This window comes from Tachypleus tridentatus, chromosome 2 (genome assembly GCF_004210375.1).
Source record: "Tachypleus tridentatus isolate NWPU-2018 chromosome 2, ASM421037v1, whole genome shotgun sequence".
In the NCBI taxonomy this organism is placed as follows: domain Eukaryota; kingdom Metazoa; phylum Arthropoda; class Merostomata; order Xiphosura; family Limulidae; genus Tachypleus; species Tachypleus tridentatus.
In genome coordinates this window covers 75,399,112-75,424,291 of record NC_134826.1, presented here as the reverse complement: position 1 = coordinate 75,424,291, position 25,180 = coordinate 75,399,112, and the positions used below count along the sequence as shown (strand labels likewise).

Here is a 25,180-nt window from a genome sequence, read left to right as displayed (position 1 = left end):
TAGACAAGGTCCTTTAAAATTGCTGTTCCAGATAATACTAAATCATTCAGGTGGTGCAACTGTTTTATAGTATTTAATAAATGTTTCTATACTTTATGCTGTTCTGAAAAAAGCTCAAACCCACAAAACTATAAAAAAAGTTTGTTGTTAAATGTAAAGTTGTACAACAGGAATCAAACCCTTAATCTTAGCATTATAACCCTTCAGGCTTAGCAATCAACACAGTTCATATCCATTTCTACATAAAAAAAAACTTTCTAGATGCTGCTCCAGCTAATGTTTTCATATACATTATCATCAAACCATACATTTTAATCATTACTGTTAATTATACATTAAATATTTTAAACTACAATTGGAGGATCTTAAAATAATATATCACTCATTTTCATAGTAACAGGAACTAGAATAACTTGATTTTAAGACTCTTGAATGACATACAAACTAGGAAGTCATTGTTAAAGATTTAAAATAACATTTTTCACAGAAGTGGAAAAAGTACCATTTTAACCTGTTCAAGTTTTTATGTAGAACATACGTATCTACTATTGTAATTATTTTCACATTATTATTTTAGTTAAACTTAAGCCTTACCCATTTCAAGATATTCACCAAAAAGACCTGTTTGTTCTTGGTTTATTAAGTTGTAGTCACTCTCCCACTGAGTGGGTGCATGGTTTTCATTAACACACTCAGCCTTTTTATGCACTGACCACTTCTTGTAAACCCGTAACAGCCATCTAGATAAATACGAAAATATTTTTCCTAGTTTTAAAATATAAACAGTTCTTGTTTCTGACATAAATGTATAAATAGTTTAATTTTACATACAATCTGACTTACTACATGTTTGACTGAACATTAATAACCTAGGAATCTTGAACACATCAAAATTACTTTTTTAAAAAAAACCTACAACACAGTTCTTAAGTCTGAAAACAAGCCAACTGTCATAGAAAATGTCCTTACATGAAATTATTACAATAAATATCTATTTTAAATAAAAAACTTACGGAACACCCATTTCCAAAATGGCATTAACAGACTGCTTCCCTACCATAATTATAGCTAACTGTAAAGAGAGTTCCAACAAACACCCTCCGGCTCCACACTAAAAGGAAATGTAGAAAAATAGTTTCAAAATTACTGCAGCAATACAACTTTAAAAAAATATCTCAGAAAGGACATAAGACTGAAAAGTACAATAAGATACAAGAAAGCAAGCTAGAACACTTATAACTTGTCCAGGAACAAATGGTCTGAAAAAATGATGTATCAAACCTAAAAATTTAAAGAATGTGTGTGACTAACATGAGAAAATTTGTAGAGATTGATTCTTTATAGTTTAACTTTTTCACTACAGGCTCAATCCCAGGAACTGACCTAATAATTATTCTGTGCTTGTTATAGCATTACAATGTATTCACATCATTTGGCAGGCTTTAAGTAAACATTAAAAGTTTTTTGTACACCAAAGATTATATTTTTTAATGGAGTATTTTCACTAAAAATGTATCTGTGAATACACACACACACACACACATATATACAGATTTTCTGTATACTAGACTGAGTGTTGATTTTTACGTTAAGATTAAAAATACTATATTATATTATTAAAATATTATTAGTTTTTTTTAATTTCATACAAAGCTACCCAAGGGTTATTTGTGCTAGCCGTCCCTAATTTAGCAGTGTAAGACCAGAGGGAAAGCAGCTAGTCATCACCACCCACCGCCAACTCTTGGGCTACTCTTTTACCAACGAATAGTGGGATTGACCGTCACATTATACGCCCCCACGGCTGGGAGGGCGAGCATGTTTAGCGTGACTGCCAACTCTTGGGCTTCTCTTTTATCAATGAATACTGGGATAGACTAACATTGTAACATCCCAACAGCTGAAAGGGTGAGAACGCTTGGTATGATGGGGACTTGAACCCATGACCCTCAGATTATGAGTCAAAAGCCTTATCCCACCTGGCCATGCCAGACTTATTATTATTAGTACTTATTTTACTTAATCTAACCGAACTGATCTAAAGAGATTCCTATTTTTACACAATGCATTTCCCATGGTAAACAAGGTTGAATTAAAAGCAAAATTTGGAATTCTATTTAAAGGAAACACTGCAATATGATAAATCACTTGATAGATGAAAACCATGGCCTAATATTGTTTTTAAGTAACATAGTATTGACTAGCTCAAAAAGTTATTGGTAATTTCTAATTAAGAAGATGTCACAGGAGAGTGTGGCTAAATGGATTTGATTGCCTATTTCATGTTTGTGTGACCAAGTAAGATTGAAGGTTATGAAAATTATAGTATGCCTAAGTGAAATTATATCATAATAAATGATTTACCTTAAATTTCATTTTGTATTTCTTGGAGAGGTGGTAAATAAACTAAACCAGAGAAAAAAGGCCTAGCGAGCAAATGTTACAATTCTTACACTAGAAAATTCTAGTTTTTCTGTTTTCAATATTGCCTTCTGAATGTAAAATCTTTAAACTTGTATACTATTAAAATATGGATTATGAGCTATGTTTTCAAGGTTTATTTATTAGTATATCATAAAAAGAAAATAGTTTAATCAAGTTTTGAATGTAATGCACTAAACTCTGAAAGCATGCACAGAAAAAGATGTCTATGGAGAAAGGGTTAACACTGCTATTTTTTCCAGCCAATATAAAGAGAAAGTATACTTTGAATAAAAATCAAGTTTTTATATTTTTTACCATGACTTTATGGCTTCAGGTCCCAATACCAGTGAAAATGCAGGACTTTTTATTGTTATTTGGTTGATTCTTATTATGTTAATGAGCAAAACACTGTCTAAACAGGTTTCAGATTGAGCACATACAGATAGTTAATGTTGTCTGCATTAAGTAGATTACCTCAGACAGCGCGCTAGTTGGTAAGGTCATGTGGGAGCCTATATACGTATATTAAAATGCCATTCATATGTAACTTATTAGAACAAGTAAGAAGTAATTTAGCTATGTTACTTTCTAATCTAATCTACATTTGTGTGTATAAATAAATAATTATTACTGATCCTAGATCTTATCTAAGCCTAGATCTCTACTACAGTTAATAGCAATAAAACAATGCAGGTGTCCTAATGATACTCAGGCCTAAACACAGGTCTCAGCAACACTGAATGAGATGTGCAAATAGGAGATAGCTTTACAATGCTTTATGTTTAATGTTATTTCTACAACATAGTGACAACGTTGGATACTTATTTTCTAGGAGAAAATTTCAAAAACCAAAAATTCTTAAGAATGTCTAAGAGACAACTTAAAAAAAAAAAAAAACATTGGAAAATAATTTGTTTGTTTTCAATTTTGCACAAAGCTACTCAAGGGCTATCTGCACTAGCCGTCCCTAATTTAGCAGTGTGAGACTAGAGGGAAGGCAGCTAGTCATCACCACCCACTGCCAACTCTTGGGCTACTCTTTTACCAACAAATAGTGGGATTGACTGTAACATTATAACGCCCCCACGGCTGAAAGGGCAGGCATGTATGGTGCGACCGGGATTCAAACCCGCGACCCTAAGATTACAAGTCGAACCCCTTAATACACTTGGCCGTGCCGGGCCTTGGAAAAGAAAATCACTAAAGTCCTTAATTATATCATTTATTTAATTTTAAAGTATAAAATTAAATCCTATTTGCAAATTTCAACCTAAACTTAGAACAAACAACACAATTATTAGTCAAGCATTCCCTTCAATGTTTCAGTTACTTTTTAACTTATTATTTAAATTCTTAAATCATAATATCTGTGCATATATAAAAGTTAATGGCCATTTTGGCCACTGACCACCATTTTTTGCATATAATCTTCACATGACATGAACTGTCAGTACATTACATGACTATTACAACTTTAAAGACACTTTACAACATTCATGTTTCGATATTACCAGGAGATATGAATGAAAGTCTGAAAATGACAAAATGTCTAAACTTAATTATTTTGGTAGGATTTTATAAATAATAAACTGCAAACAAAGAAAACAGCAATATGTTATTTATTATGACTTAGAGGACAGAAAAGTGACAACTATATTCCAGATTTAGTTTCTTAAAAAGTTACAAGATTACTGGGAAATTAAAAGCCTCTAGAAGGCTTATTTTCTAAAGTTATCTAAAAATAAAAGTTAACATTTTTCTTAAACTGAAAATGTATTTCTAATAAAACTTAACATCCACCAACACTGTAACTAGGATCTCACATTGATAAAAGTGTAGGGGGCAGTGCAGGCATGATCCACATACAAAGTATTTGTATAAAAAAGAAATGTAATAAACAGTAGAAGAATGTGGAAATTACACCCTACCTCTAGAACAGGTGCAAATGAATGAGGTGCTCATCATTTGGAGCTTAGTTCCGATATCAAAGGCAGAACAGAATATGACTAATCATCATATAGGCCACCCCTGAGCAGATGGCCAAAGTTCTATGACTAAGGGTTGTAGTACCTACATCCTATGTTACTGGCCATGGCTATTAGACCACAGTGTGTGTATGTGCGTGCATGTGTGTACACTTTAGATACCAACCTGTAACCACAGAATGTTGCATTTTGCACCATCAGAATCACAACAAGAAAGTAAGCAACACCTCAGTGGACAAGTTTTCTCCTCCATCTGAACAAGTCCAAAAGATAACACTTGAGGCTCAGAATGATGGGATCCTTTATGACACACTCAAAGGAACAAACTCATCTGCTTTGGAATTATGAACATTTATTCTCAGTCCCTAATCACGTGGGTAGGGTGTATTCTACTTAACCCTGGAATTATGTGGAACCTGTGCTTAACCAAGGACCTAGAATGGAACTGCTTTGGTTTCAGAATTATGATATAGTGAACCAACTTCCATGAATGATAACTGAAACTGACACTGATCAAAGAGAAGGGTCTTGCACTTCCCAACTAGATAACTGCATGCAAAATCTAAACCAAAATTAAGAGCAAGTTCCCAGGGAGGCTGGAGCCCCTTTTACTGAAATCTGAAAAAAACATCCAGGAACCCTAGAAGGAGGACCCTTGACTTTGCCTTCTTCTTCAAGAGTGGTTGAACACACTCAAAAACTTTGGTCTTGTCTACCACAGATTCTCAAGCTCCACTAATACAGACTGGGATGCTAAAATGCACTGGGGAGTCCTGAAAAACAGATCTCTGGAAACTGTGCAATTGGTGAATCAAGTTCCCTACATCTTTTAAAAGCAAACCAATGACAATTTATTCAACGTGAAGATAAGCAAGATCCTCTTTAGCTGTATTCATGAATGTCCACAAGTGGCAACCCATAATAAGATAATATCATTTGGTAGGTGAAAATGATCTTACAGAGCACCTCATTTTGACAGAACCTGTTGCAAACTGGTGGTAGTAATAAAAGTGAAAGTATGAAGTTGAAAAGAGAAAGCATACCTGCCTTAGAATCACTCACCCCAGAGTGGGATACCATGAAAATAAAGGGACCCTGGAAATAAAAAGAGTATATGACTGAGGAAAATACTCATTTCTGGTAAGCCTAGCAGATGTGGTAAAAAAAGCTACAGGAGGTAGTTGAAAACCATCAGAAGAGGAATTGGCCAGATCATGTAAGCAACAAGATAGGAGAGTAATAGAATTATTCCATGTACCACCCGACACAATATCTTCAAAGAACCACTGAACTGGACAGTCAGTGATACTGGAAATTGAGAACTACAGCATCAACAGATGTTAAGTATGTTTTGTAATTATTATACTGTACTATGAATAAACTACGTACAAAAAAGAAAAAAATATTTTAAAACAAAAGTTTAACAGCTGAACTTTTATATAATAAAAAAACTAACAATGATATACATACTTCCTCTTGCCGATATCCAAACAATGAATTGTAATGTCCTGGATACCCAACAAATCTGTTGTATAAAAAGATAAATTGTAATATAAACAACTGTCTTCACAAATAACAAAGATAAAAATAAAATCTAAAAAACTCAATTCTGTATTGATGAACTATTGACACTTACTTAACTGTCTTTTTTCATTTTTAAGTCTCCCAAAACCTCAAAGTTAAAATCACAAGTTTGTGGATAATTAAGCACAAAGATACACAATGGGTTATCTGTGCTCTGCCCACCACCAGTATCAAAACCTAGTTTCTAGCAATGTAAGTTTGCAGATATACTGCTGTGTCATATGCTATAAATATACTACATGTACTTTCTGAAAGAAACTTGTCCCCTATTTGACCTTCTATGACTACAACTAGAATTCATGAAAATTCTCTGATTTTTCAAGTTTTATAAAACAATTTTTCTTAACTTTCCACAAATTTCATGACACAGAACTTGTATAGACTTTTTTTTAAGTGAAAACTAGTTATATTTAGACTGGTACATCAATAAATTATATTATTTAGCTAAGACATTAATATCATCTGCAATATTTATAAATAAAGAATCCTCATAATGCTAAGTTTATTTATAAATGAACAAAAAAAGACATGCTTGATATTTGATTATTTACTTAGAATCTGAATTTGAAGGGGAACACATTTTTTATGGTGTTACAAGTTTTTTTCATTGCTTATGACAATGAAAGAGTTAATACAGTCACATACATATTTTACTTGCACATGAATTGTAATAATATCTTTGTATTAAATACTAATACCCAACAAAAGTAGAAAAATATGAACACATAAAGGTAAATACAACATTTTAGCATATTGCTTCAGTAATTTAAACATCTATATCAACCTACACATACAGATACTAAAACATTTCAAAAATCATGTTACATGTGATATTTAACCACTTCCATCAACAGTGATAAGTTAGTCTACAAAACAAGTTAAAACATTAGTTTTTATAACATTATGTATTATTAGCTGTGTTTTAGTATCATTATTTTGAGTAACTTTTCACTATGGATCTTTTTTTATTACTTTGTGAACTACTTCATTTCATATTTTAACTGAAGTTAACAAACTACTCACCTTCCTTTGAAAAATGCTATGTAAAAAATTGATGAATAGTAGTTCACAAACTGTAAAAGGAACATCTTCAGAGTCAAACTATTTTCATATTCTGTCTGAGTACGATGTACTTCTATATAGAATATTTCAAAACAGTATTAACTGATTTACAAATAGAATATTAACATATAGGAAAAGGTTAACATAAAGTAAATAAAAAAATGTTTGTTTAACTGAACCTTAACACTAATGACAACCAATTAATAATACTATCAAACTCATCACTTAACACATTTCATGTCAGAGTTTTTAGAGCTCTTAGGTGAAACATTAAGTTCTATTCTTCAAATCAAATCTTTAGTGTATAAATATCTTATTCTCTGAAAGTGTATTATTTCTTATTTACAAAATTCATTATTTTCCCTAGTTATAAATATCAAACTTAAGTCTGGTTTAGGTTACTCTGCAGCTGTCACACAGAGCAGAGATATTTCTGCAATGTAGTTTTACGTGATTAGAAATACTATGGCCAAATATTTTTGTATTGAGGGAAAGGAAGTCATAATAAAATACAAATCACAGGAACTGAAGACAAATTTTCCATATTCTTAATTTGTCCGTGATCTAAATAAATGTTAAGCCTTATCTTAGCTTCCACCATTTATTTTTTAAAATATAAAGGTGTTGTCATCAGTAGGATACCGATGACTGTTGTTCAAGATGTTTGTGGTCTAGATACACTAGTTTCCATTAAATTAGCAAACACTAAATATTGCTCAAGCCAAATCATTAGGAAACAAGTTAATCTTTAAATCAAAACGATTAACTTAACTCCATATTGAAACAAAAAAACGAAATTCACATTCTAGTTTTGCAATAGAAATATCTTTTTATGGCAGTTTGTTTTTTTACACATTTTTAGTCCTCTTTCACAATTGTAAGATATATAACATGCAGTACTGAAGCTGATTTATGTAATATCTCTACAAAAAGTGGCTGAATTACTAAGAGATGTTTTATTATTTATTTTAACATGATTTTATCTCATTTTTATTTTTGTTTTAAACTGGAATTCCATATTTCAAAATTTATTGTATTAGTAGCCTTCATACACAAGTCTTGAAGTTATAAAAAATTATGTTAAAATACAAATATATCCTTAATAATAAGTGCATGGGGTTAGTTTATTGGACCAATGCCATATTACAGATGGAATGTCGACTACACTTGTGAATTTATTATGTATATCTGCACAAGATGTTGCAAGCTGTTAGTAGAATGTACAAGTATGTTGTATGCTAAATATCAAATACACTGGAAAAGTATCTCTAAACAAGAAAGGATGGTAAAATTGAGGATGTCAATCTGAGTTACATATTAAGATGTTAATGTTTATGTAAAGACTATAAATACTATATCCACAGTACAGTTTGCATATTGTGCTTGCACTGCCTTTAGAGCCTCTGAAATGCACATTTACAAGTTTTCCTTTTCAGTATCACTGTATACGATATTTACTCTTATTCATGAACTGTCACTAAATCAAATACATAATACCAAATTAAAAGTTACAATTAACTGTCTAACCTTAAAACTATCATAAGTATATTTATTTAAGTACTGTACAATTTTTCATGTATTTTTGTATATGTTTGTTAGCAATGTGAACAGTGTGATCACAATACTATATGTCTACAACTAAATATACTTTACTGTGTTTCACACTGATCCACTAGTTTATTTAACAAAACACTCAGACTTGATTAATAATAAAACTAAGACTGGTAAAGTGATAAGGGTCACCATCTGCTGTTAGTGATGTTCAATATAATTATATATATATAATTACTTCCTAATGTTATTTTATTATATTCTGTACAAATGGAAAAGTTAATTAAAAATTTAGATAGCATGTACATTGTGGCATAAATTAATTTTTTTAAAGAAGTAAGTTCTGTTTTGAAAAGTGTGCATAATTTGGATCCATTCACCAATAAAATGTATAAATTTTTCTGATAAACTTTGTATGACTAACTGTATTTATCTGGTACTAAAATAAATATGGATAAGAACTTTTGCAGTCACATTCTGGTTACATTTTGTTATTCTAAATCATGAACAAACATACAAAATAACCTATGTTCATTTGGAATTGTCAAAATTAGAAACAGGTAAAACTTACCTAATTCAGTAAGGTAGGTGGCTATTCTTCTATAAATCTAGAAAAGGTTAATAGTTAGTCAGTTGTTTCATAAATAACATCTACACTAGCCAACCCTAACTTTACACTGATAGACTATGAAATGGCACCTATTGCCAATTCTTGAGTTACTTTAACCAAATAGCAGGATTTGACAATCACTTTTACAACATTTCCATAATCCCAAGGTGTGAAGGGCATTTTTGTTGCAACAGGATGAGAACCATAAACCCTCAGGTTCAGAGTCCAGCACACTGACCACTAGGCCCACCCAGCCCTAACATACAAATAATGAAACAATACCAAAATGTGTCAGACATGAATGAATATGGTAATTTTATCTCTGGTTCAGTGTTCATTTTCTGTTGATGTTTTTACTCTGGCTTGTAATTGTTGGTGTTTGAATCAAGTTTTTCTAATCCAAATTTACATACATGCCCAGCCCATAGGTAAAAGAACAAAAGTAATAATTAATATACACTAATTCCTGCACCTAGTATTTAACCATTCAATGACGATGGGTGTGTTTATAAAAAAAATTAAAAGTTATTTGGTTGGAAGTTTGCACAAAGCAACACAAAGGCTATCTGCACTAGAAGTTCCTAATTTAGCAGTGTAAGACGAGAGGAAAGGCAGTTAGTCATCACCACCCACAGCAAACTCTCAGGCTACTCTTTTACCCATGAATAGTGGGATTGACTATCACATTATAATGCCCCCATGGCTGAAAGGGTGAGCATGTTTGGTGTGACAGGGATTCAAACCTGTGACCCTCAGATTATGAGTTGAGTGGCTTAACCACTTGGCCATGCCAGGCCAAAATTGAAAAGTACCACTGAAGATCTTACAAAACAAATATATGGTAGTGTTACTTGGTATGTACTTAAATACTGAGGTTTTGTCATTATTTTAATAATTCCTCTGGCACACAAAATATAAAGATTTCCTTATGATTATTTTGATGCATTCGTGAAAAAATTCCAAGCTATATTAATTTCAATCTTGAAAATACAAACATGAAAACCATTACATTATTTACAACTGAAAAGACATTAAGCCTAAAATTTTTTACAAGTAATTACATATAACATTTCCTTTTAGTCATTAAGAAATCAAAGTAAAAAAATAAAAATAATATGCTTACATATCACTATAAGCAGGTATTTGATCCATATCATCTTGAATAAAGCCATAAAAAGTACATTTTACACAACTAGAAATAGGTGAATTTCATATCCCTTACTTTTCTTATTCAAATGACCTACCAGGTTAAAGATCATTATGCATACAAGGTTCAACAGTGCAGCTGTGACTAAGGTAGTGAGAGTTACCATGCTGGTAAGTGTCTGATTGCCACTCAAAGTGAAGTACAGTACAGTTTGAATGGATATTCTGTAAGAAATCACACTAACCACAGCAACAAGAGCTACTGTAACCTAAAGAATAAAAACATAATATCTTAAGTCTATAAAGAATCCCTGCACAAAGAGCTACTGTAACAGAGAATATACATGTAATAAACAAAAAATGGGAAAAAAAGTCAATGCATTCTCTGTTGTTCATAATTACACTAATGTTGCCTTTATCAGCTTTCAAAATTTTAATGTTTGTATCTTTCTTCAGATTACACATTCACTTTATTCCACTGTTTGAGAAGTTATGTTTCAATTTATAATTTTAGTTAAGTAATAGTCTTGTCAGACAGTTTTTAAATAAACTTAAAATACAGTTTCAGGGAATGTAAAAAAAAACACTTTGCTGTAGCACTCTATAACTGGAGTCTGGCAGTTAAAGTCCAGATTTCTTCACACAATTGAAGGTTGTTTGTCTTTTTACAGAGTGGTTCACTAAGTCTTTAGCTATATTTTCTGGGCAGCAAATTGTTTTGTGGGATATGATAAAACAAAAACCGTGAAACCTGCAACTGATCAAACAACTTTAAAGTTATGATTTTTTGTGGCATCTTAATCCATTTTATAATTACTAAAAATGGGCAATTTCACCATTTTTGTTTGTTAATATGTGGAACTTGTATAAAAATATTTTTGTACCAGATACCATGTAAACTGGTTAAAATATGGCTGATTAAATGATCAACAAATATCTCTAAATTATGCTTTTTCAGATTAAGAGGTTTAATAAATAATATAACATTTTAAACACTAATATTAAGGAAAGTTAACCATATTAATTTTTGGTTGGGTCATTTTAACAGTGTAAGATTATTATTTAATTGTTATTTAAAGATGCACACCTTCTCTGAGCTATCAAATTTTCTTGTATTTATAAAATGATTTGAAATTATCCACTATTCTATTTGTGGTTAATTACTTGTAATATCTTTGTCACTCATAATATTTTAAATTCAGATTAACACTACTACTGCTTCAGTTTAATCTACTTCAACACGTTTCTAAATTTACAAGGTAAACAGCATGAGTTAATTGACAAAAGATCATGTTCAAATTGTGGATTTTATTCATTATTACATGTTACTTCCCTGCTATCTAACCCTAATTTTAATACTTATACACTGTACAGGGCTGTAAGCTTAACGAATGTGAATATTTGGAGAGAAATCCGAAGATTTATAATGCTAAAAATCAGGTTTCGAAGCCCGTGGTGTGTAGAACCAGGTTACAGGTAAACTTTCAGTAGAATGCTAAAATTAATACACACATACTAAATAAGATTTTTCAGTTGGACTTGCACGTATTTGTAAAACCTTTAATAAAACCAACTTCTATACTAAAATTGGACAAATGCCATGGCCTCATTTGGATTTCCTTGTTTTGACGAGATGAAATACGTCCATACAGACTTTCCTTGAAGCTTCATCCTTCAGTTTAAGTTAAAAGCTCAGAGAAATACATTATTACACATCTTTAAAACAAAACAACAACAAAAAAGGCAAAAAACAGCATAACTGTACACGTAAATACTGTTTTCCCATTAGTAATCATTTCAGATTCTATGTTGAATTCTAAAGATAGTTTTGCACTCATTCTAACTGGAAATTATTTTACATGAGAAAATTAAGTAATAAATTATCAGAAATAATAAGACTTTTCTAGCATACACCCATAAAATCACATAGTCGTGCGTTGATGTATTATTACAAGGAAAAAGATCAAGTTTCTAAGCATAAATGTGTAATTTGCTCAATTATTTTTATATTGTCCAGTTTCACAAAATATTTATAACCAACATTCGATAACTGCACGTGTAATTTACCAACGTGATTTTAAGTATCATAAATAAAAACGGGATATGTCCTTTGCTGAGTCAACGTATAGTATTATTATAATAACCTGCATTAGGTTTAGGTAAGCCTGATTTCTTGTTTTGCACAAATAAAGAAAACTTAAATTTTATTTGGATAACTGAGACTGAAAAGTTTTTAGTACAAGCCAGGTGGTATGGGCATTCCACTCGTAATCTGAGAGCCACGGGTTCGAACCCCCATCACACCAAACACGCACGCCCTTTCAACTGTGGTGCAGCCATACGGTGAATCTCACTATTGGATGGCAAAAGAATAACTCAAGAGTTGGCGGTTGGTGGTGATGTCTTACATTACTAATTTAGGGACAGCTAGCGTAGATAGCCCTAGTGCCCAAAATTTCAAAACAAACAAATAAATTTTCTAGTACAAATAAGTTTAATACCCAAATTAGAAAAAAAAAAAAGGATTAAGATAAATCTACTAATCATGAGGATAGATAACTTTTGTTTCTGAGGATGGTGTTCCTTTAATTGGTATTTGACGTTCCTTATACTCTGTCGTTTAGTTCAGCTGCTTGTTAACGTCCTTTAGTTATGCGTGACGAAAACTCACACTGTTAATTATAACACGACTCTCACAGTTAGACAAAACATCTGACACTAGGTGGCGCTAAGGTCTTTGTCATAGTAACTATAGTTATGTAAATAAGTTGGCTCTCATATGTAAATAAACGTTGCTAGAACAGCGTATAAGTCAGCACTTTTGTGTACGTAAGTTAATTAGATACTTTGTTGATGGTTAATAGATGTCATGTGTTGAGCTGTAATCTTGTTGTCTAGTGGCAAATAAAAGCGTGCGTATAAAAAACAAAAGAGAACTGAAAAATGGTACTAAAACATCTACTCTAAAGGTTAGATATTACTTAAATTTCGATTACACTTTATAATGGTTTCGAGTTGCAATTAATCAGAGAGTTTTTAAGTGCTGTATTAAAATTAAGTAGATTTTGTGATATCTTCCGAGATTAGGTTTTTGTCCGTTATATTTTTTTCTTTCTTTTCGTAAGTTTTCGTGTCGATATTATATTCTTAAATAATATTGCTTCAAAAGGTTCAGGCTAGACCTTTACGAAGTGAGTTTAAGTTTGTCGTAGTGTGAACACTTTTTTTCCTAGTTACACATGATTATAATAAATTTTGGATACCATAACAGTATCGAGCTTAAATTATTCTTAAACACTATAAGCTTTTTTTTTCGGTCCTATAGTATTTTTCTGAGAACATGAGTGTATAATTGTATTTAAAACAAACTATGCCCACCGTATTCATTGCCCCAACGATACCTTTTTGTTCACTATAAGAGATTATAAAGCCAGAAGGGATTATCAAATACTAGCTTTGCTCGATCCGTCAAGAAATGACGGGTTGAAGTTTGTAAGAAAACAAATAAACAAAAAATAAACCTTTTTTAGCAACCGTTATCCCTTAAACTTTCTCCTTCGTTGCAAAAAAAGAACAATAACATAAAAAATCAATAACAATATTGTAACTTAAATTAAAGATGACTCGTAACATAAGCGTTACAACATAAAAAATACCACTAGTTTTTACATATACACATTAGATTTTAATCTGTAGAAAGAGTAGTAACGTGCCAAAGCTCCTGACTTTTATATAAATCTATGAAAATCATATCAAACTCTTAGTTTTTTATTTTTTAACTTTCCAGTTTATTCTCTACCTTACAACTATATTACAAATTTATCAATATTTCTCACGTTATATAACCTAAAATTACGGTTTAAATGCCGAAAAAAGAAGCACATTTAGCTCTCTTACAAGAGCTACAGTTTTGCGCGAAATTCAAAACAGACCAAACCGAAATAAGATGAAGCACCCCCAAGCTGACAAAACATAAAAAAGTACAGCCTGAAATATATATGAATGGAACACTACTTCAGATTGCCACAACGGCAAACTTTCTTGATCTAACCTATGACTCAAAATTAACATGGATTAACCATTTAAATGAAATTAGAAGTAAAGTGTGGCGAAGAACCAACTATGCTAGAGTCTAACTGGCAAGAACAGTGGAACATCAACAGACGATATACTAAAATTTACAAAACATACATAAGACCAGTAATTGACTATACAGCTCCAGCTTGGATTACTGTAAGTGATAAAATAATCAAAACCAAGCTACAAACAATACAAAACACACTTCTCACAAATGCATACAGAGTTCCCAGAACCACATCATCTTGTTTCATACACAAATATTCAAACATATCAACCATTCCAGATAGACTCCTACATAGTACAATAAAAATGGATGAAAAATGAATTATTATGCAAACTAGACAGGTACCACATACATGATGAAGATGGTCCTAAACACCTCTCCCCGATCAACTTATATTTGAAACACAAAAATAAATAAATAATGATAAAATAAATAAATAACAATAATAATAAATAAATATGTATATATAAAAGGGAGGGAAACAAAAAGAGGCCACCATTAAACTAGACTTCCTACTGATAAGGAAAATAATATCTTACAAATGTATGAAACTAGTATTGGTTTTTGGATTTTTTTTACCTTTTCCCTCAATTTATTGCCATTAGACATAACTAATGATGATACTTGAAATAATATTTTACTAGGTGCCTAGGTTTTGCGTGCACTCTCTTTAGGCCATTGTATTTATAGGGAATGGAGGCGACACTGAATATTTCTTAGTCCTTCAGCAACTACAATAATTTTTTTTTGTTTAATATTGTGTTTAGGCTTAAAGAGATGGACAAAAGGTTTGTCTATTATACAGAATATTGTTGTTACATTAAAGTTTTTACTAACGTGTTCTATATTGATAGACGATTAAAGCGATTGACAAAAGGTTTGTCTATTATACAGAATATTGTTGTTACTTTAAAATTTTTACAAACGTGTTCTATATTGATAGTGAATGCCTGTCACTTTAACACAGACTACAATGAAACAATCCTACGCTGACAAAAACTGGAGCCGGTCTAACTCTTTTTGTATTTCAAACACCATTCAGCTTAATCTACTGTGTTAACGGACCAACTGGAGTTTTATTCACAATAATATTAAATCTTTAAATCCATATATGATATTTATAAACTAAGAATGTTGAATACAAATGCTTGTTTAGCACTATAATTTCCAAAATGTGTTTACATTTTCATATAGCCTTATTATAGGCTCAGAACTAAGTTGCATAGGCCTAGGCCAGTGTTATTAGTATCAGGCTAGGCCTATGCAAATTTTCAATTTAGTTTTGAATTATTTACCAAAACCAGAGGTCTTTCATCATGTCGGATCCTTACAAACCACTATTTTCTTCTGTTAACATCTTTAGAAAAGCTGTGGAACGAGAGAGAGATATGTTGTTTTGTGCATCGTTAGTGTACATAAGAACACAACAATGATATGATGTTATAGTTTTGTTGATTAGCGACTCTGACGAATGAACCGTTACGAAAAGACAACTGGCTTTTATATACATCAGATTCATAAAAAAATTAATATGTACAGTTATCAAACCGTATTTTACGTTGATATATGTTAATATCTAATTTATGTCGTTTTTCTTAAAACTTTCTCAATATGTTAAACCTTTCCCATAAAAAGACAAACAGTAAATTTAAAACTTATTGCTTATTTCTTTAAAAAACACAAAAAACAATGGATATTAAGTTGCTAGTGAGAATGACATTGGGTGGGTCAGTGTGATATATGGGAGTGCACGGCCAGCCTCAACCTCCACTCCCTCCTGTCCTCAGCCGTGCCTTGACAATATTTCAGTTTGAGTGGTGAACAAATATAAAACAACTTGTCCATCTTCAATTGTTCATGTACTTGCTTGCTCAATGTTCATAAACAAATCATAAAATCCTTAGTGAAATGCTTATTCAATAAAAAGGGATTTAGGAACTTTCTCTTTAGAAACAATGTAATAATAACTTTATTTTCAGTTCTTTATTTTTTGATTTGCTTATAGACTGTAGACCTACTAAAGATCCATTGTGACGTTCTATCTAGCATCTTGGGTGCTAACAATTTCCAGTTTCTGTCCGAGCACGATAAGTGGTTTGAATTATAAGGACCATTTGTAAGCTGAGATTTATGAAATAGGGAATGTAATAAAATAATGTTTTGTCACTTTTGTAGGTGAATAAATCAAATATAGCCATCATTACAAGTTGCACGTCAAAAATATTAATTAAGTATACTGGAAACGCAAGTAAATAATTTATAAAAACCAAAATTCGATCATTAATATTGTTGAGCATTGCATTTTTATATCTTCTTTTATAAATGTACTGTCTGTTATATGTCCATGTAACTACTTTGTAGGGTGTAGACGAATCGTCACCAATATTTAAATGGATGTTTTGTTAGGTTTATGAGAGGGTACATAATTTTTTCCAATTTTACATTTTGTGGTTTTTACGTGCGTCTTGTTACGAGTACTTCGGCCCCTGTAGATAGATTTTCACCAAATTTGATAGCGAGGTTCAATGGATTTATGGGTAGATACACGGAAACTTGCCATTAAAGGTATTGTGTTTTTTAGCTTTAAAGTGTTTTTTTTTTACAATTACATATAAGGTAAACAACTTTTTACTTATCATGAATTTAAATAACTTTGTTTTGACATTGATCGGTGGTCTTTAGTAATTTACCATAGTATTCATCGTAACACCTTAACATTATACTAATTAAAGAATGAATAAAATCCATCATTTCAAAAAAAAACTTTCAGATTATAAACACAAAACAAACCAACTAGCATCCAACCATGGACATAGCTCACCTGTCCACAAAGTTTCTTTTGTTTTTACACTCGACTTACAGATATAATCGCCAGGAAATTGAATTCTTGAAGAGTAGAGGGTTTGTTTGGTTTGTTTTGAATTTCGCGCAAAGCTACACAAGGGCCATCTGCGCTAGCCGTCCCTAATTTAGCAGTGGAAGACTAGAGGAAAGGCAGCTAGTCATCACCACTCACCGTTAACTCTTGGGCTACTCCTTTACCACCGAATAGTAAGATTGACCGTAACATTATAACGCCCCCACGGCTGAAAGGGCGAGCATGTTTGGGGTGATGGGGATTCGAACCCGCGACTCTCAGATTACGAGTCGAGTGCCTTAACCTCCTGGGCATGCCGGGCCTCTTGAAGAGTAGAGAAAATGTTATACTCTTGTAACACATGTAAAAAAAAACTGTCTGATTATATGGAGTACTTTGTGCATGTTTGTTTAATCCTCGAACTCAAAGAACGAAATGTTAAGCCCATATAGCATGGTTACATCTTGGATATATAAATATATAGATGACGCAAGAACGCTTCTTTTTGTGTACACTGCATTTGACTTTGAAGCATCTACTCTACGAGATATTTACTTGAATCAATATTATGTTGGATTTAAAGATGATGTCCTTGCTTGTTTTTCAGTACAAAGTTACATGTCTTTGCTCCATCTGCCACACATATCAAATCCAGTTTCTAATGCTTAAGTCCACAGACGTATTGCTGTTAAAAATACAGTTGTAATGATGTGAACACGTTTTCCAAGTTACCAAAGCAAAATTACAGTTCATTATACTCGTAACAAAACATTAATGTTAGGCATTCTATATGTTTTAACTCCTTATGGATCCTAGATAATTAGAAGAATGCATAGTAATATTTAAAAACTGGTTTTAAAAACTTTGTTATTAAAATCGTGAAAGTTGTCATGTGTATATGATTGAACCAGTTTATATTTTAGAAAGTTACTAAAAGTGGACTTGGATATGTAAGTATTCAAATGATAATCATTTTTTAAATCGGAGTGCCAATTAGATTCCAGACATTTCTGTGACTGGGTTTCTTTTTTTCTGAAAAAGACAATGAAATTAAAATGTTCAAACTTAACATGCCAGATATAGGCTGAACCGTCGGTTAGGTCACAGACCTCGAGGGTTCAAGTGTAGCCGTTTTTAATTTTGAACTTCTAAACAAGAAACTTCTAAACTGAACAACAACATTTGCAACTACAGTGGATCTATGCAACTTTTTGGACTGAATAATGAGGTTGGGCGTCCACTGTTCTGAAGGTGCTCAACTTATTTTATGGCGGTGAGGCTTAAATCTTGAATCCTGCAATGTGCAGTTCGAAATTCTAATAAATAAAACACACTACCCCAACCAGGAAAAGAAAACAATATTTAGAGTATTTTACCGTACTGATGCTTATAGTGATGAACTATAAAAGTGCCTTTTTTGGGAGGAAAAAACTAAGTTTTAAAAGTTATCTAAGATAGGTGCCCACTTCTAGTCTTAAGGCACCAAAACCAACGAAAATATTTACACTTATGTTCACTTTCATTAGAATCGAAATTCACGCTCTCTTAACACATAACGTAGACAAACATTGTAAAATAATAAAATATAATGTTCAACAATTCTTTATTTAACAACTTTTATGGTGTGAACATCTTTTGCACGCTGATGAAGCATTATTATAATCAATTACACTTATCATAAGATATTATGGTATACTTATTGTACCACATTCTTAATCTGTTCCTTAAGGGTTTTCAAGAATTAGAAACGTCTGTAAGAATAATGGGATATCAACCGCACTATATTCTTCGTATCTATTGCTGACGATGCGTTTCACTCAATCCAAAACGAACATAGCAGTGGTTTTAAATACTAATATTATAGACTCTTCTAATTCTTCAAAATTCCTAAATGACTAGATTAAGAAAGTACTGTTAAAAATATGATAAGCCTAACGTAATGTCTTAAAATAAGTATAATATATTATAATCATCTAGTTAACACAATATATTTGATTTTAGGCAAGGCTTCACAAATTAGAAACAAGGGAGCTGCAACGCCTAAATAAACAGCAACTTTTAACGAATCATGACATCCTATAAACAACCGCATTAACAGTATGTATGTAACAAGAGGAAGTAACTATGGGATGGAAAACACAGTGGTTAACTTACTTTACTTCTATGGTTTTCTAAGGGTGAGATACTTAATTAATAGACCAAATGACAAGAGATGTCTCTGGAGAAGGAACTCCCGCCTAATGGAAATATTTCAAACTTTGTAGCCAGAAATTGAAGTTTTTTTAATGTAGTTATTTGAGATAAGACACAGATCAGCGTAGTTTATGAGTTTTAAGTAATTTCTTCTAATTAACTTTATTTCAGTGATTACTGATATTTAAAGGTAGCTTTAATTCAAATGTAATTCCAGAAGTTTATAGCAACTAAAAATACTGTGTTAAATAGTTTTAAATTAAAAGACAATTAAAGACAAACTAAATCTCGTCAGCTGCAAAAGGTTATGTTAAAAGACTTAAATAATTAATTTTAATTTATTTACTGTTTATATTTTATTGTCTGTTTATTTATATCGAGTTTAACTTCACTAGCATGTTAATTTTAACTGTTAAAACGTAGTTGTTGCCGTAGGGGAAAAAAATCGCATCAGATGCTGTTTTCAGGAGAAAAATGATTCCCAAAGTGGACTTAATTCAAAAATCGACCTGAAACGTCTTTTCCTTACATATACTTTATTTATTATAAAGTTTGAGTAGGAATAGATCAGAAACAAACATTCAGCCCGTTTCATTATTGTTATAATTTGCATAGATATAGCAACATTATGTAATGACACAGGTGGAACCGTCAAACCTATCTTGAATATGTTATAGAACGTTTCTATGTTCTTTTTAGAACAATAAAAAGCCTAAAAAACAAAAGAAAAACATTTGTCACAAAACCACAACCGTTTCTAATGCAGCAACCTTTTCCAGCACTGCCTGTATTTAGAATTATAGTAGTGTGGGTACACCTTTTTCTATTTATGTTTTGCTTTTCAAAATTTTATCATTTTGGTATAATATAATGTTGTAAGCTGTATTTTTAATATTTATCTTTGCTAGAGGGTGGTAATGATGATGTAATCACCTGAAAATTTCGTGAAAAGTATAGATATATCAACGCTGCCTGAATACTAAAATCGGTGAACAGATAATCAGTAAGTATTCAGTGAGTTAATGTTTTCTGTGATAGAAGAGTTATTCATTGTTATAAAAGAAACTCGTGGAGTCTGTTCAGTTTCTTTATCAATTAGAGAGAAAATCTTGTAAGTCTATTTGTGAGTTATTCAGGCGTACTTACCATGAGTCTTGAAGTTTATACTGAAACATTGTATGTGCACTTAGGCCAACAACTTAAGTGAAAGTATCTTGTAGCAATGGTTAGGGGAAAAAAATACACCAATTTCGTTATCGTTACGTGGACTGAACTTGGACATTTGTTTACCATACAATAAAAAGGAATTCACTCAACGATTGAATATGTTGCAATAATAAACATAAAACTTCGTAAATAGTGACATTTTGGTAGTTTGATAATGTCTAAGATACATAATGAAGATAAATACGTTTAAGTTGATTTACTGTCATTTTGTTTTTCAAGTATAAAGTAGTGAAAAACTTTTATATTTGACTTAAATGTGTTTCGTAAAAGAGTACGACTTCACTTCCTTATGGAAAATTAATATACAACTGTCATTTACTAATTTAATATCTTAAAATGACAATAATTAAGTGTTGAAGACGATGTACTGTATCCAAAGTTATTAACATGAGGTTTGTCATTTTAACTACAAGATGTTCACATCAACAAATTAATAAATTGTATTTAACGAAAACAACGAACTCGTGAAGGTAGCGCACGAAGTGCCACACTGATTCGGTGGTAAGATGAAATATTACAATTTTTTCTGAACTCATCTGCAATATAATGATCTTGACTTTATCGGTTAAATGAATGGTGATGTTACTTATAAAAAAATATCATAGCTTCTAAACTTCCTCACGAGAGTTTAAAAAAGATCATAACCACAACAACAAGGTTGAGAGAATAGAAAAAGTAAACTGTGTAACTATTCATCAAATGTATAATGGAGTGTTGCTGACTGTTTTGTGTATTTGTAGTTAACCACAAAACTACAGAATGGGCTATTTGTGCTTTGCCCACCATGGGTGTCGAAGGCCGGTTTCTAGGATTGTAAATCCGCAGACCCGTCGCTTTGCCGCTGGGGGCGTTGTTGACGCTTGAAAGCAATAAAAAAAAACAATCACTGAAGTACGTAGTACAGAGTACGATATCCACTGAAGAATAAAAGCCACAAACCGAGGTTTAGCACGTGTTTCCCAAAAAAATAAACCCCGGTTGAAGTTTGTTTTTGAATTTCGCGTGAAGCTACACGAAGGCTATCTGCGCTAGCCGTTCCTAATTTAGCAGTGTAAGACTAGAGGGAAGGTAGCTAATAATCTCCACCCACCACTAATTCTGGGGCTACTCTTTTACCAACGAATAGTGGTACTGAGTGTAACTCTATAACGTCCCCACGGCTGAAAGGGTGAGCATATTTGGTGCGACGGGGATTCGAACCCGCGACCCTCAGATTACGAATTGAGCGCCTTAACCACCTGGCCATGCGGGGCCCGGTTGAAGTTAGCCATCTGCTGACAGTTACTAAGTTTTAGAATGTTATTGAAGCTGTTACTTGGGATGTGTTGGAGCGAATAATAACATTGACTACATAAGCTAATTATCAACTGATGAAGTTTCAGATTTGTGCAGTGTTTCTCTCTTTATGTAAACAAATAAAATTTAGATAACATTTCCAGATCTCAGAAATTAATTTCTGCACCTAGCTGAAGAAATGGCGTAATTTATTTTATTATATGTCGTCTTTCAAAATGTGTAGTGCATACTGAGAAGATTTATACATATTTATCAAAAGATTATAGAAGAATGACCTTTAAACTTCAGGTAATTATAAAATAACTTTTTTGTTTGAACCCTGATAAAGCCGCAAGGGTTCGAATCCAGGTCGCACCAAACATGCTCGCCCTTAAAGCCGTGGGGGCGTTATAATGGGACGGTCAATCCCACTATTCGTTGGTAAAAGAGTAACCCAAGAGTTGGCGATGACTAGCTGCCTTCCCTCTAGTCTTACACTGCTAAATTAGGGACGGCTAGCGCAGATAACCCTCGAGTAGCTTTGCGCGAAATTCAAAACAAACAAACCTTCCAGTAAAAATCATTTATCACAGGATTATTGACTATGAATCATTCAACGAAATGCGTGTATTAATAACAAAGTTACGCTTGATTTATTTAAAGTTAAGCACCCAGCTACACCATAGGCTATCTGTGCTCCGACCACTACTGGGGAGGGCAGCAAAATTGCTTGTAGAATCAATAAAATAACTGTATATTTTATTGGTTAAAAATATTTTGTGCATGTTTTATTTTCATGTTTCCCGGATATGAAGTAACTTCCACCCACAGTAAGCATCTGATATTTCTTTTACTTTTTAGGTTTTGGTTAGCCACTGTGTTTGTATCCGCTTTCTATTTCAAGAGTACCTGTAATTCATAAAGGTTACATTATCAAATTCTCACGATGCCCATAACAAGAAATAATAGAACAGACCAAGGGTCAGTGAAGGTAAAAAAAATAAATAAAAAAATCGTTGTTTGGATCGCAGATGTAGGGGGCTTGGCCTTTTGGCAGGTGCAGTCCAACGTTTTAAACAGCAAAGGGTGTGACAAGAATTTCACGAACACAGAAATAAACCCGAATAATTTATTGACTCTCATTTGTTTCACGAAGCAATTTAGTATCGAAAACACTAAAGACTTGTTTACTGCTTTTCAAAGGATAACTTTGTTCTCAACCTTGTTCCAACTTCCACTGTACTCACGTATTAGTAGCACACAGCAATGACCGCCATCGGCTTTCGATACAAAAAAGTAGATCGGTTAACTGCGCTCCCAGCTGAATTATATCCAATAGCTGGTTCTCAGATCGACGTAGACAACTATTTAGAAAGATCCAAATTCGGTTTTGCGATGTAAAACAGTGTTCAGTACATCGCTGGAGGCGGTTCGACAAGAAGTAGATATAAAACTTTTTTAAAACGCGACTGGTATTGAGGAAAGTGGTGTGGTAGATGCTCTTCCAACGAAATAAAACTTGTGTGTATTCTGGAATATCGTCAGTTTCAAAATATACCAACGTCCTGAACTGTCTGTTCCAATATAAGGACGCCTAATGCCATAATGAGCGCATGACAACAGAGTCTAAAGAAAATATACTCTGCTGTGGACTCGTGCAGATATTTTGTGATACAAACAGCGATGTGATGACGTTCAAAGGATATTTAGGAGAAGAACAACTTAAAAGCAACTCCTGGTGACGGGTGTGGCAGGAGAAAGCCGTCTCTCTAGTGGTTTAATGACTTTTTTTCTTTGTTACTGTTTTATGTGTACTGGATGTGGTAAAAGCGAATCCAGGGAAAGTTGAATTTTTCTATGTGGTGTTCTTGAAATTATCACTTCTTTCACGGACATGATCCTCTCGATGTATGAAGAACTCTGGGTTTCAGGATATTTTGAAATATTTTCAACATGTGTCAGCGAATAAAAAAAATTGTGTAGTGGGTTTCTCCAATGTTCTTAACTCGTGTGAATAAACAAATTATTTACTAAAATTATTTGAACAATTTGTTTAAAATAAACGAGTCGGATTTAAGAGCAACAGAAAATCTTAACACTCCGTTATACAAAACGTCAAACTGACTTAATATCACGTAATGTTTCACCAGATTAACCTATAAGGATGTTGTGACAATAATTATACTCAGCGTATCCGATAATAATAAATTTAAAAAAATCTCATGTTGCACAAATTATTTATATTTATGCCAAACAAAATCAAATTATACAAAATTAATAATATTGCAGAGATAGTGGGAAATAACTGATGAAATACTTATTTCAGAGAAACAAGATATTTATTAATAACAAAATATTTGTTTGTTTAATTTCTCGCAAAACTTACTCCATAGACCAGAGGGTTTGTTTTTGAATTTCGTGCAAAGCTACAATGGGCTATCTGTGCTAATCGTTCCTAATTTAGCAGTGTAAGACTAGAGGGAAGGCAGCTAGTCATCACAAACCCACCGCCAACTTTTGAGCTACTCTTTTACCAACTAATAGTGGGATTGATTGTAACTTTATAACGCACCCACGGTTGAAACGGTGAGCATGTTTGATGTGACGGGGATTCAAAGACCCGATCCTCGGGATTGCGAGACGAGTGCCTTAACGTCACTCACCCTCAACTCTGGAAATATTTTTTTACGAACGTACATTGACCGTATATAAACAAGAGTTAACATGAATCTGTGATGACAATCCAACATGTAAGGTTTATATATACGTGAGGTCAGCGTGTATTACTTTTCGAGATGTGTTATTTGAGTCATTGTACATGAAGTTAGGCCTAAAAGTAAATGTAGCCTGTAACAACAGTTATTCACTTGATAAAGAAATGAATTAATTCGATATCGCTCCATGGACTGGCGCATAGTTTGGACAATTAAACAAACAACAGATGAAATAGTTCTGAAGATTAAAGCATGAATTTTAATAAAGACAAGTCTTTAACAATATATTCAGAATTTTGTTTTTATCTTTGCTACACGAACTGGAAAATTCTTATTTAAACTAAAAAAAGATGTTTAAATGCGAGATGTTGGTAGGTAATATTGTGTAATGAAATATACGAAACAAAACTAACATTTATAAGTTCTGGTCTAGAACATGTTAAATCAGGTAATAACACTAAATACTTT

General features: G+C 32.3%; 1 protein-coding gene across 1 annotated transcript; it reads right to left on the bottom strand.

Annotated features, from left to right (window-relative positions):
* Nucleotides 1-521: 521 nt before the first annotated feature.
* Nucleotides 522-11,316, bottom strand: LOC143236013 (anoctamin-7-like). Its single transcript, XM_076474209.1, has 6 exons — nt 10,461-11,316; nt 9,178-9,214; nt 7,017-7,128; nt 5,880-5,934; nt 1,014-1,111; nt 522-740 (listed from the first exon to the last, which is right to left on the bottom strand). The coding sequence occupies exons 1-6, from the start codon at nt 10,527-10,529 to the stop codon at nt 584-586; spliced, it is 528 nt and encodes a 175-aa protein (XP_076330324.1). The 5' UTR covers nt 10,530-11,316; the 3' UTR covers nt 522-583.
* Between the last annotated feature and the right edge of the window lie 13,864 nt (nt 11,317-25,180).

Excerpts from the sequence above, each read along its gene's own strand:
- LOC143236013 (XM_076474209.1), bottom strand. The coding sequence starts at position 10,529 with ATGGTAACTCTCACTACCTTAGTCACAGCTGCACTGTTGAACCTTGTA. Across the intron at positions 7,129-9,177 it reads CACCTACCTTACTGAATTAG|AAGTACATCGTACTCAGACA; the intron begins GTAAGTTTTACC and ends TATTCTATATAG. Across the intron at positions 741-1,013 it reads ATTTTGGAAATGGGTGTTCC|ATGGCTGTTACGGGTTTACA; the intron begins GTAAGTTTTTTA and ends GTATTTATCTAG.